Source organism: Gopherus flavomarginatus, chromosome 7 (genome assembly GCF_025201925.1).
Source record: "Gopherus flavomarginatus isolate rGopFla2 chromosome 7, rGopFla2.mat.asm, whole genome shotgun sequence".
In the NCBI taxonomy this organism is placed as follows: Eukaryota; Metazoa; Chordata; order Testudines; family Testudinidae; genus Gopherus; species Gopherus flavomarginatus.
In genome coordinates this window covers 102600454-102613587 of record NC_066623.1, presented here as the reverse complement: position 1 = coordinate 102613587, position 13134 = coordinate 102600454, and the positions used below count along the sequence as shown (strand labels likewise).

Sequence of the window (13134 nt, the reverse complement as noted above, 5' to 3'; positions counted from 1 at the left end):
GTGCACTTCCCTTTGTGTTCAGAGGACTAATTTGGGCCTGTTTCTTTCTTTCACTTTTTTACAGTGGACAGATCCTCAGCTGATCTAGAGGGTCTATTGGACAGACCCTCAGCTGATCTAAATTGGTGTAGTTCTACTGATTTCCTTGGAGCTATACTTCAAAAGCTGAGGATCTAGTCCTATATTTTTTTATACATGTATACACACACGTACATTTAAACTTCACATCTCAGGTGTTAACTACTAAACTGAGAACAGTTTTAAGTAGAAAGTAACTTACAGTTGCAGAAAACTTTTTCGTCCTTTGAATGAACTTCTTGAACCTGTTGTCACTATAACTGTAACCAAGTTCAAACACTCCTGAGATCTTTATTCCAAAGCCAAAGCTAGTCTGCGAAGCTCTTGCCCTAAGGATATTTTCTTCAAAACTTGAATAAGATTCATATTCAGTCAATGTAAATTCATATTTGCCTTTGGTCTAAACAAAAAGCAAAACCAACACACTTTATTTCTTGCATACTGATTTCATACCTGAAGCAGAGGGAAGACATCTTGATAGTCTTGCAACAAACATACTTTTGAATTAGTGCTTGAACTTTGAAGATGAAAAGCCTGGTATAATTGCTAATCATTATTATTACTACTACAATACCACTTGATTTGCAGCACAGGTTAATAAAATGCAGATGAGAACTACTGTCTCCTCTGTATTGCAATTGCCTACATCTTAAAAGTCCATGAACATTTAAACACGTTTAAAATTGCGAAAGGAACAAAGCTTGCTTAATAGGCAGCACGTATCAAATCACACTAGATAACACACAGCATTAACTTCAATGGGCTTTTAATCAGGCTCTGTATCTTTGATGCCCATTAAGATAAATGACACGTATGAAAATTACTTGGGTGCCTGCCCTTTTATACAGTACGTTCTGGATATTTTAAAACAATAATACTTATTTGCACTTCTGTAGTCTTCTCTAAGCACATGACTCACTGCCGGCAAGCCCATGGTGACTGAGTGTAGTGTAGCAGGCTCTCCCGTTTTAGTGCCCTGGCTGCCAGCTGTGCTGCCAGCCCTGTGGTGGTCAGTTTCTCCTTGCAACTCGGCTAGGTCACACAGAGTCCCACCCCTTCTGGGGTAAACCAGCAGGCCAACAAACTTTGAACTTTGACAAACTGTTGAGCTTTCAGTCTGAGTCCGGACTCACCAGTCCTTACCCCTGGTATCAGGGGGGCTTCAACAGTCCTTATAGGGGGGTTTCCGCTCCATCACCCTTGGTGGGCTGGTAAGGAAACCCAATGCCTCCTGCTCCCCTGGATTCCAGTCCAGGGACCCTTGAGTAGGAAGTCAAGGCCTTGCTACACAGACCCCTGGCTGCCTCCCTGGACCACCTCCTACCTTGCCCAGTCTGCAGCCTTTGCTGCAGCCTCTTTCCTGGCCCCCGGTGTATCAGTGCCACGCTTTCTAGGCCTCTTCCAAAGGCCCCCTGCAGAGCTTCTTAGCATCTGGGTCTGCTGCAGGTGAGTTTTCTCAACTGACTCAGCAGGAGTCTTCTTGCTCCCTGCAGATCCATCTAGCAGCATGCTGAATCCTGGCCTGGACTCACCAACTCAGCTCCCTGACTCCAGCCAGGCTTCTCTCACTGAGAGAGACCCAGAGGTCTGCACTCCTTCCTGGTCTACCCCTAACTGAGCCTGGTTCAGCCCTTTTAGCTCCTCCCTCCAGCTTTGACACTTACTACTGGTGTAGCAGGGCAAGGCTGATTGAGCCCTCAGATTCTCCTTAATCCCTTCAGGCCCATGGTGGAGTTGGTACATCCCATCACATCTCCTTTCTATCAGAGGATCTCAAGGTGCTTTCCTCACACTGCCCCTTGAACATAAGTATTTTTGCACCACTTTTATGGAACAGGTTCTTGAGGCAAAGAGAAAGTAAGGCTCCGATCCTGCACCTTTAAAGTCATTAGTGGTTTTGCCATTGACTTCAATGTGCTTAAGATCAAACTCTACCTGAATTTACCAAAATTCACATTGGAAGTTTGAGCCAGAATTAGGTCCCAGATCTCCTAATTTCCAGTCCTCTGCTTGGACCATGAGACCATCCTTTCCCTGAACAAGCAACATAGTCAAAATAAAGTCTGTGCTGCGGGTAACAATGAACAATGGTAAAAATGCCCCAAATTACATGTTGCCATGAACACAAATATTTCACTTTCATTATGGACACTGGAATCATTCCTTTTTCCTTCCCCTACAGTTTTATATTTAATACTTGATTTCCTCATACTATGAGCATTACTATTTCGGGCACCCATTGTGCACTGCATCATTATAGAGAATCTCTGAAATCTAGTTCACTTTCTTGCAAGCAAATCAAGGAAACAACTGCATCCAGCTCAGAATTTCGCATGGCTTCATTACAGAAACTTTACTTTTTCGTATTTTTGTCATTTAGAGAACAACATATACGTGATTATTAGAGTATAACAATCACTTATTTTGTTCCCTAATATTTTCAAAGTAGGTCAAAATTTAGTCCTAACCACTTGACCCCAATTCTTGAAATTCATTAAAATGTCATCTAGTAAATGAAGCTGTGTCGACATGCTGCACTGAAAACTATTGGAAATGTAATTAAAGTTGGGTCGCAGGAAAAAAATCTGATTCTTACCTCTGGGGAGTAGCTTTCTACATTGTACGGTTTTCTAAACCTGGTATCCATAATATAATGTGGAGTACATCCCCCAGCATAGTACCTATGATCAAGAACCAAACCTTCCAGATTGTTCGTGAGGGTATTTAACCTGTGTAGGAGGCATAACAGTGAAACAATAAAGTTTATAATTTAATTAGCAACAAAATATACAATTTGGTTAAGAAAGGCAAGATTTTTTCCCCTATTTCCTTTTGCACCTGCCTATTTTGTTGCCTAGGGATTCGGTCATCAGAACTTTCCATTTTCAGGCATCCATTCTGAGTGGTCTAGGAGAACCTTTCCATCCGACAAGCAAATGAAAGAGGGACTCATGTTTTGAAACATTGCTGAAGATAATATTAAGTGCAGAAGAATTACATTCTGTCAGCTGGGACTGACATTATGGCATCATCTCATCAGTGATAGCAACATTTGTATACTTTACCAAGACAATAAAAGTTCATGGAATTGAAATTGTGCTGGAAAGTAAGGATTTGGAGTAGCTCTTTTAGGAATGGCAGAAGGGTCAGAGGTGGGCAAAATATATACTAGGCACTGGATCAGATCCTAAATCCATCTGTAAAGAGTAAAAGTGCAGTCTGGCAATCTTTTTACGTAGGGAGAATGGCTTTTTTTGGTGATGGGACCAAGAGTTCTCTGTTATTCACCACCATCACTGAAGGGCAAATCCCAGTGGAATCTCATCTACATGGTGCAGTCTCAGGATACATGCTACTCTGAATGAGATCATGTTTAAATAGCAGTGAGCATCACTAGAGGAAAAAAATCACAAAAGAAAAAATACCGATGAAATCGGGAAATCCCCAGAACCTATAATTATGTTGTGCTCCAGATCTTTGTCAGGTTCCCTTTCGTTAGTTTAGAGTCAAAGGACTGCATAAAAAGGTCTCTGAAATTGTTAAAATTAGCTTCAATCTTAGAACACAGTGAAAAGCGGGAAGATCCACTAAAATCGTATGACGGAGCATTTGTGGCTTCAAAGAAATGAGAGGCATGTTTCTGTAAGAGTTCAAATTCTTTTTTAATTTATACTATGGTTAACAGCATCAGTAATGACACCCACAGAGGTCACATCTTCAGGGAATTGCATAGAAATGATCATTTCCCCTTTAATGTGATTTTTACAATATGAAGCAAGATTTTTGAGAGGTGCATGTGAAGGAAGATTAGGGGACTATTTTCCCACTGTAGGATCCTATAGACAGTTATCATCCTATATGAGTTGGATTATATTCAACCACCCCCAAATTCAGGGTTGTTTAGTTCTTGGGTGAAATCTTGCCCCCACTGAAGATGATGGCAAAACTTCCATTGGCTTAAATGGGGCCAGGATTTCACCCTGAGTTTTGGTTCAGTCCATTCCAAATGTAGAGGCCCACTGCAACATATAGATCTGAATCCAGATTCAGATTTTAAGCAATCCAATGCTCCGGGATGTTAGTGTGACCCTAAGAGCCCTTCAGTGCCCACTGACAAAGGGTTCATTATCACATAACAGCAACTCCTATCAGGCCTGACAAACTCACTACACCTAACAAATTGCTGTCATAGTATTTATCTATAAAGAATGTTGTATAGTGTGTCAAATAAACGCTTATATCATACTGGTCATCATAAGCATTGTGAGACATATGTACGGGCATTAGTCAAGAAGGTGTATGTATGTACTAAAAATATGTTTGAACTATGTAAACAGGCAGGGTAGATAAACAAGTTTTTCCCAGACAAAGGAATGTTTATTAACCTGCCTGCCTCCAATGTCTAGCAAACATTGTGTAAGTCAACACAAAGCAAGCTTCATTTGAAAGACAACAGGAAAAGCAAGTTGCCAGGTGAATGAGAAAGACAACATGCCATGAGCACGCTGAAGGCTGAAGAGCAAACAGCAGGGGCAAAAAACTTTGTTTGAGGGTACACATCACAGGGATACATTTCAAAGGTTTTCTGGAGCATAATGAAGAGGAAAGGAACCTAAGGATACTACTGGCAGAGAGGAGTGAAAAATGAAAAATCTGGATCCTGATTTGACTGAAAATTAGCAACGTATACAAAAGGACTAAGGCCATGGCTACACTTACAGCTGTACAGCGCTGGGAGTTACAGCTGTCTTCGTACAGCTGTGTAGGGAAAGCGCTGCAGTGTGGCCACACTGACAGCTGCCAGCGCTGCACTGTGCACATTTGCAGCATTTGCAGCACTGTTGGGAGTGGTGCATTATGGACAGCTATCCCAGCGTTCAAGTGGCTGCAACGTGCTTTTCAAAAGAGTGGGGTGGGGTGGATGTGACAGGGAGCGTGGGGGAGACAGAGAGAGTGGATTTTTGGAGCTGACACTGTTGTCAGCTCCCTGCTTTGCAAGTTCTAAGGACTGGAAGATACACAGCACCAACCTTCAATCATTTTAAAAGTTTCGACCCCTTCCCTCAGCCCTCTCTTATTCACTAAATGCAAATAGCCTTCAGACCAGATAAGCAGCTGCTCCAAAACGGACTCTCCCCTCTCCCCCAGCCGTGTTGCTTCTCTCCTCAAGCAATCAAGCTGTGAACATTCCAAAGGAATCCCGCTGCCTGCCTCTGCTCAAGCAAACAGGAGCTGTGTCTGTTTTTTAGATAAGCAGCTCCAGGAGCCTGGAGTTCACAACAAAACTGCAGAGTGGCTGAACAGGCATTCTGGGATACCTCCGAATACCTCGGAGGCCAATTACAGCACTTTTGGTGGCCACATTTGCGGAGCAGCGCTGCATCACCAGCGTTGCAATCCTTATACCCCAGGCAGAGCAGGAGTACAGCTAACGCTGCAGCCAGGGAGATGCAGCGCCGCATGTGCCTTGCAAGTGTGGACAGTGAGTAAGTTGCAGCGCTGTAAACCCCACTACCAGCGCTGCAACTCTCCAGTGTAGCCAAGGCCTGAGGGTGAGAAAAATGCTTTAGCCAAAAGGCTGTAGCTGGCTAAAGATCTATTTAATCTCTTCCCAGCGTGTTATATTTTTGTTTTATTTGTAACCAATTCTGTTTCCACTACTCTTACTCAGTTGTTACTAAAACCTTCTCTTTGTTTTACCAGAAGTAGAATTCAGTGCTGTAATATTAAATGAAGTGTGACTACTCAGTTTAATCAAACAAGCTGGCATTTACACTGTCTCTTTGGAGATAGCCAATTTGGTAATCCCTGCGAGTGTCGAATGCTGGGCTGGATACTCCAGGGGAATGTTCTTCCAGGGACTCAGGAACTTCGGTGCACCAAGTGTTATGTGCAAAGAAAAGTAAGGTCTGGCAGAATCCTGGGAAGGTTGTCTAGGGTGGCTAACAAACTGGTGACAGGGAGCTCTCAACTAGTTTAGCACCAGCAAGTCTCTCTTTTGCTAAGGGAGAGGGGTAACAAGGTCACCCATAGGTCTGGATGCCCCAAGAAAGTGTAACAGTTTGGACACAGAATTTTGATGCAGGCCATTCTATAATATAATCATGATTCAATTTTCTTTTCAAATATCAACATTTCCACCCAGCGTTTTATTTCAGAGCCAGATTTTTAAATAGGCGTCATCCCAGCCTCCTGGAGTCCAGGCAAAATTTGTCATACACACAGAGCAGTTGTCAGGCCACATTCTGATCTCGATTACACCCATGTAAATCTGGAGTCTCCATGATTTCTCAGGTGTCCAATGGTTTAAACAACAATTATCTGTAGAGGTTTTAGAAGGTTTGTCATTCACTACCTATTCACCCAGCTTTGGCACAACTGGCACATTTCCAGAAGAAAATAAGTGAACACAGTAGCCTACAAAGCAGCTCCCTTAACAGGCCTACTGGCAAGCTAATTACCTATGCCATGCGGAGCATTACAACCAGACAATTCATTTAGCATGTTCACTGCACATACAGATTTTTTTTTGTCTCAGTGATCGCTATTTACTAAGGTTCTGATAAAAACCCTTTTGAGTCAATATGAATTTTTCCAGTGGGCTTTGGATCAGGACCCAAGACGTGTCAATTTTTCCAACATTTACAGTTCAATATTTAGCAAGTCTGAGATTACATCAACATATTTTCCTTATTTGAAAAAGAAGTGCAGGGAACTTTAACCATTTCAGGTTACTATATGTCTCCATTTTCAAGTCATGTAATTAAATTTGCTATGTTTGGTTTATTCAAGGTTGCCTACTTACCCTCTTGCCAGATTCTCTATTCCCCAGTATTGCTCCATCTTCTGGTTGCATTTTCTATACACCTTTTTACAGTTTTTTTCATCTGACTGATCCCCACAGTCATCATCTCCATTGCAAAGCAACCTCCGTGTAATGCATCTTCCTAAGAGGCAACACTGAAATTGCTTAATTAAGAAGTCCTTTATCATTTTATTATTAAAAACTATAAAGCCACAGTCGTCGCCCCATAAAGCTTATAAACTTAGAGATTACGACATTTTAGTTAGAGCTGGTTGGAAAATATTTCCTCATCCCCCTAGACATTTCTACTTTTCATTTAAAAAAAGTCTGAAAACTGCCAAAAAGTGTAAAATGGATACAAGCTGAAAAAAAGTTAAGTCTGTTTGTTTTTCCAGTGGAAAAATCAAATCCTTTTGATTAGGGCAGAAATTTTCTGCAAAAATTTTTGTTTAGTCAAAAATCCAATTTTCTTTTGGAAAAAAAAAGCCCTTGGAAATTTTTCCACCGGCCCTAATAATAAATAATTATAATTATTTTCTTGTATAGATGATTGATTACAAGAACAAATAACTTGAAATTCCAATGAACAGGATTAATTAATATGAGAGCAGAGCATACTGGTAACACATTCTTAATAAGGGAAATAATAGACACGAAGGCTGCGTGTCTCTCATGTATTTTATTATTAGAATTGCTCTACAGAGACCTCAAAACAATTCTGTGAATCAAAGCGGAAGGAACAGTTTTGTTTTCTCATGCTGTGTTGTCCATCCATAATAAGATCCCTACAACTGAGATGTTAATGAATTATATAAAAATAATACCTCACTCTTATATGGTGATTTTCATCAGTAGACCTTTAAACACTTCACAATCTTTGATGTATTTATTCTCACAATGCTCTTGTGAGCTAGGGAACTGCTATTATTCTCATTTTACCTAAAGGGAACTGAGGCAGAGAGAGGCTAAATGTTTGGATTGACCAAATCAAAAACATTTCACTTTTTCATTTTGCCAAGAAAAAATAAATAATTGTTATTTTCAGTCAGCTGAACTGAAAACCGAACCGAACCGAAAACTCCACCAGTTCCTTCAATGTGATTGTGAAAACTAATGAATGCTACAGAACAGTAATTTATGTAGGGTAGGCAGAAATGTCATCACTACAACAACAAATCCATATAAAGCTTTTTTCCTTTTGATCTCAGGACATGCCAAAATCATGGGGATATATTTTTCTGCCACTATCTGACTTTTTGAACCAGTTTTGTGGCAGCTTTTATTATTAAGACTGTTTTTAAATTTCCTACTTTCCAAAACAACTGGATTATAAAGAGACTGGCAGACTGGAACTTGGCCTACATTCCAGTTAAAATCAGTCATTTGCAAATGCGATGTAAGTGCTGATATACATTGGGCCTCATCCTGGCATACTTTTACTTAGGCAACCCCCATAAAAAAGTTCTGTCATCAATTTCAACAGGAGCAGACATGTCCCCTAGAATCATAGAATATTAGGGTTGGAAAAGACCTCAGGAGGTATCTAGTCCAATCCCCTGCTCAAAGCAGGACCAACACCAACTAAATCACCCCAGCCAAGGCTTTATCAAGTCAGGCCTTAAAAACCTCTAAGGAAGGAGATTCCACCACTTCCCTAGGTAACCCATTCCAGTGCTTCACCACCCTCCTTGTGAAAAAGTTTTTCCTAATATCCAACCTAAACCTCCCCCACTGCAACTTGAGACCATTGCTCCTTGTTCCGTCATCTGCTGCCCCTGAGAACAGCCTAGCTCCAGCCTCTAATTCAAGTACTTACCTGTAATCGTACATACAAAGCCTTCACATCTAACTTTATTTCTGCAAGGACTGTTTGTAACACAATCTTCTGTTTCTTTGTCAGAGTAGTCACATGGGTCTCCATTGAACTGAGAAGGCCGTTCCACCTGGGCAAATCTGTACTGTAATGACACAGAAAACATTTACTCCTCTGTGTAGAATGCATGAATTTTATGGTTCCTAAATTAAAATATGAACTTCTTGTATTAAGACATATTTGCTATAGGAGTTAACACCAAGAAAAATAGTAAATATGGAAAAATTTAGATTTTCTTGCAATGGACCTAATTTAAAATAATAACCTGAGGTAGTTTTCATTTTATTAACCAAGATTTTCTGCACTTAGTAGTGATGGAGTGATGGTTTTTAGCTTGTCATTAAGATAGATTTTGTTTAAATAGGACTAATTGCTCGGAGTGGGAAATAATAAGGAAGGGTTCAATGGCATTTCCCTTCTTTCAATTAGAGTTGGTAATGACACCTCTTGTTATTCTCTGTACCTGTGTACTTACTAAACCTTCCACACCATTATTGATATTTTCCTGACAACACCCCTGAGAGGTAATTCTTTGATCCATCCATTGGATTATCCTTCTGCCCCTTTTCCATTTCCTAGACAAACTCATAACTGAGAGTCTTCACTCCTTACACAGCTGAAGCATCATAACTCCGACTGCAAAGGGCTGAAGAAAGACTGACGTGGGATAACCATTCCAAGAATAGTTATCTTAACCTGTTAACAAGTGGTCCTGTGCTCTGTTTAAAACAATGGGATTTTTGACATTGATTTCATTAGGAACAGGATCTTAATTTGAAGATGTTCCATATATAGAAAATCCTTAATGGCAGGTAATGAAAAGGGTCTCCCAGCCCTGTGAGGTGTTGTGTGTCCTCAATTCCCAATCAAATCCAGAGTTGCTGAGGGTGCTTAGGAACTTGCAGGAGTCCTGTGGACACTGGCACTATGTGTGAATGCTCCTGCCAAAGGACTATGATCATTTGCTACATTTGATACAAGAGAGGGAAAATTAACGGCCTGTTCCTACACTCCCTTACTGCAGTAAATTTCCATGGAAGTCAATGGGAGCTATGTTTGGATAAAGAATTGCGAGACCGAGGTGAACCAGAATTCCAAAGAAAGGCTTGCAAGCCCCACATGTCCCAATAAAAGGAAGAGTTACTTGCCGGGAACTCTGACACGAAATTCATCCCTGTGAAAGAAAGCCTAGCACAAGGCCTAGACATGCACTTAAGCCCCAGGAGGTCTTTTGTGATGCTTCAGTGGTATGTAGGTCTTGTGCTGGAACCTGGATGCCTTGAATGAGGTGAATTCATATCTAACTGCATTGCCCACGCAGATTCTCCCTGCAGGAGATGTGAGGAGCCACAGGCCAGAAAAAGTGACTCCATCACTGAGTCTTTGCAGAGGCAATATTATGAAAGACTGTCTTGCCTTATATTCTCTTGTATTTCCTATGCTTCATATTAAGATCATAGATACTCACTCTTTTCTTTTGACAGGGGTCACAGGTGCTCCATGGTGACCAGCTTGAAAGCACACAATCAATCGGCTGCGGAGGGTTGCTTACTGATCGGGCCCATCTGCCTTTGGCTAGGCTCATGTTGACTCCATGTAGCTGAAGAAGAGGTTCCCTTTCACCACTAAATGTTCACAATGAATAAGAACTTGAGTGTGTAGGATTGCAAAGCTAGGAGAATGGAACAGAGGCTTTTGTGTGTGTGTCTCTCTCTCTCCACACACTAAAACAATCCCTTTATTGTGCTCCACTAAAATCTTTCATGCAAAATACAGAGTTAGCTACCGACCTCACACTGGGTGTGCAACTGTGCAGCTCCTGATTTACACTGTTATAACTGAGAGCAGAATCAGGACCGTAATGTTTTAATTTGAGTGTCAAAGATTACGGCATTATTGAATTGTAAAACATCACATGTCCATCATCACTGTCTCAAACAAGGTCATTAATGATACAATCACAACTTGACAAAAATCCTGCACCATGGACTTTCCTAAAGAATCAGCAAAAATTGAATTTGTAGCAGACTTGTTTATCTAAAGGCTGGACAAAATTCTACTGGAAACTGTATGGATCGCTTAAAGCAACGGGAGTGCCTGTTGCTGCTGGTCCTTAGAGCAGCTTTTACTGTACCTTCCATTTGTGGGAAATGTGGGTATTATTTTTAGCAAAAATATGCATGTCTCAGTTTCCCCATTCACTTTTATATTGTTTACCACTGTGTGTGAATGGGTTAGTTTCCTTCCTGAGACAGAGGAATAAGAAATGCAGTGACTGGGTGGGGGTCAAGTAGGCAGGGCAGTGTGGGTAAGAATATGTCATCATATTTACCGGGTACCTTGAAGATACAATAGAAGGCCATTAACTTTTAAAGACTGCCAGCCCGGGGGTTGGGGGGTGGGGCAGAACATGAAATGGTGTGACTGGAGCTTGAACCAAAGAACTGAGTGTGAGCAGATTGCAGGGAGAATCCTGCTGTCCAGGGCTAGCTGGTGGGGCCAGAGGGGTGCATGGGTCAATCCTGGACATTTGGGCAGGAGAGAGAGTTTGGGCTGCCAGCCTGCACATGCACGTAGGTTTTGCTTTTCCATTCTACTCTGATAACACTAATTACTGAATGCCAGTTGTCTAATAAAAGGTGTCTCGTTAGGAAACATCTGTCCTGAGTCACAGCAAACACCTGCTGGTTGCACAGCTCCCAAGAGGGTAAGTCTCCAACAGGGACCAAGCTCTTTAAGACCTGTTAAGGAGTCACGGTGAGAAACAAAGCGCTGAAGTCTGCGACCCAGTCAAAAGTGGAGGTCCAAGGCCTAGCACAAAGAAGGGTATACTCTCAAAGAGTCTACGTTAAGGTCAGAGATTTGGCATGCCTTGTGGATCCATGACACCTACTAACAGCAAACTAAAAATCCCTGTCTGTCTATCGGTAATTTGAAAGGCTCAAGGGCATCTGTACATTTATTCTCACCAGTGGCTTTAATTACAAAACAGATGAAATGAATTCATTTTACCAGGGGTTAATCAAAGAGTCAGTCAACCAAGATGACGATTTAGATAAATAATGCAGAATATTTATAGTTTCTGGTGGTGATTTGTTAAAAATTCCAATCACTTCTCTTAGTAAGGTGCTGAGACAAAGTCTGCTCATTGTGATACCGCTGTGAATTTCCATTAACTTCACTACACTAGCTTGACACTGGTGTCTCTGACAGCAGCATTTTACCCATACGGCATAAATCTTTTTTAACTATGAAGCGTGGTTTTAAACTAATACCTGTAGCCAAGGGTACACTGCACTTTCTCAACTATGGATTAAAGAGAATGTGCATTTTTTTTAAAGAACATTGCAAAGGACTTTTAATTCTAAAACGTAGAGCTCAATTTTGTCTTGAAGGCCTAAGTCCTGATTTGTGGTTGATTGATAACTGCCCCCCCCGCCCCCACAATAGTTCCAGGAACTCCCAGGGAGCACAGTAATTGTATCCTCTCTCCTAGGCTTTTCTATTTCCTGCAGAGCTTATCAATGCCATTCCCTAAAGGCCAGAGGGGCTAGGGGAGGGGAGCTGAGGTTAGACACCTCCTCCTCACAATCCATCATCAATAAGCAAATTGCCCCATCAGTGCCCCCAGCCTCCATCAGCACAAGGAATGCAAAAAAAAAATGTAAGTTGTGAGCGTAGACCCTCCTGTATAACAGATTGTTCTTAACATTGTGCATTCAATATCACATGTAAAAAAGGGAGTGAGGAAAATGATCAGCCAACTATGTAGTCTAGGTGTTGGGTTTTGTTTATATGAAATGAGGACCAAAAGGCACTAGATCAGTTGACATTTAGGATCATAGTAGCTAGGTAAAGGAAAAACTTCTTATATGATCCAGTACTCCCTCCCCTGGCAAGTACCAATTATAGTCAGATAGTAGAAGAGCTATCAAATATTAGCCGAAATTAATTTTCTTTTGACCCTTAAATCAAGCTGAACTCTAATAATGACCTTGTAAGGTACACACAGTAAGTAACTGCACTGCAAACAGATTTCACTTCATCACAACACGACTATAACATTTTGGCATATAAGATTTATCAGACTGGATTCCTTTTTTCAAGCCAGTCACTTCATGATATGCTCATTTTAAAGCATTGCCTTTTCTTACTTCGGCAGAAACTCCAAAATAGCTTCAGATGACATTCCTTATTCACCGTAAAAGGAAAAGCAGACGGTCAGTGTTACATTTCATTATCTATCATGTCATTGCATGGATATTTATTTAAGAACATTCACTTACCTAAAGCAATGCACAGTTAGGAAGCCCAGTACTGCACAAAACAGCAACAATTTCACTGGGTACAAGAGAAGTATAGTATGCGATATGCTCAT

At 41.1% G+C, this 13134-nt stretch overlaps 1 protein-coding gene across 1 annotated transcript in view; it reads right to left on the bottom strand.

Annotated features, from left to right (window-relative positions):
* Positions 1-13134, bottom strand: part of C8B (complement C8 beta chain) — a 31786-nt gene extending 18652 nt beyond the window's left edge. The window contains exons 1-6 of the mRNA XM_050962024.1: positions 13043-13134; positions 10225-10381; positions 8700-8841; positions 6884-7025; positions 2675-2807; positions 281-478 (exon numbers count right to left, since the gene is read on the bottom strand). Coding sequence (XP_050817981.1) covers positions 281-478; positions 2675-2807; positions 6884-7025; positions 8700-8841; positions 10225-10381; positions 13043-13134 — 864 coding nt within the window. The remainder of the gene's footprint in view (positions 1-280; positions 479-2674; positions 2808-6883; positions 7026-8699; positions 8842-10224; positions 10382-13042) is intronic.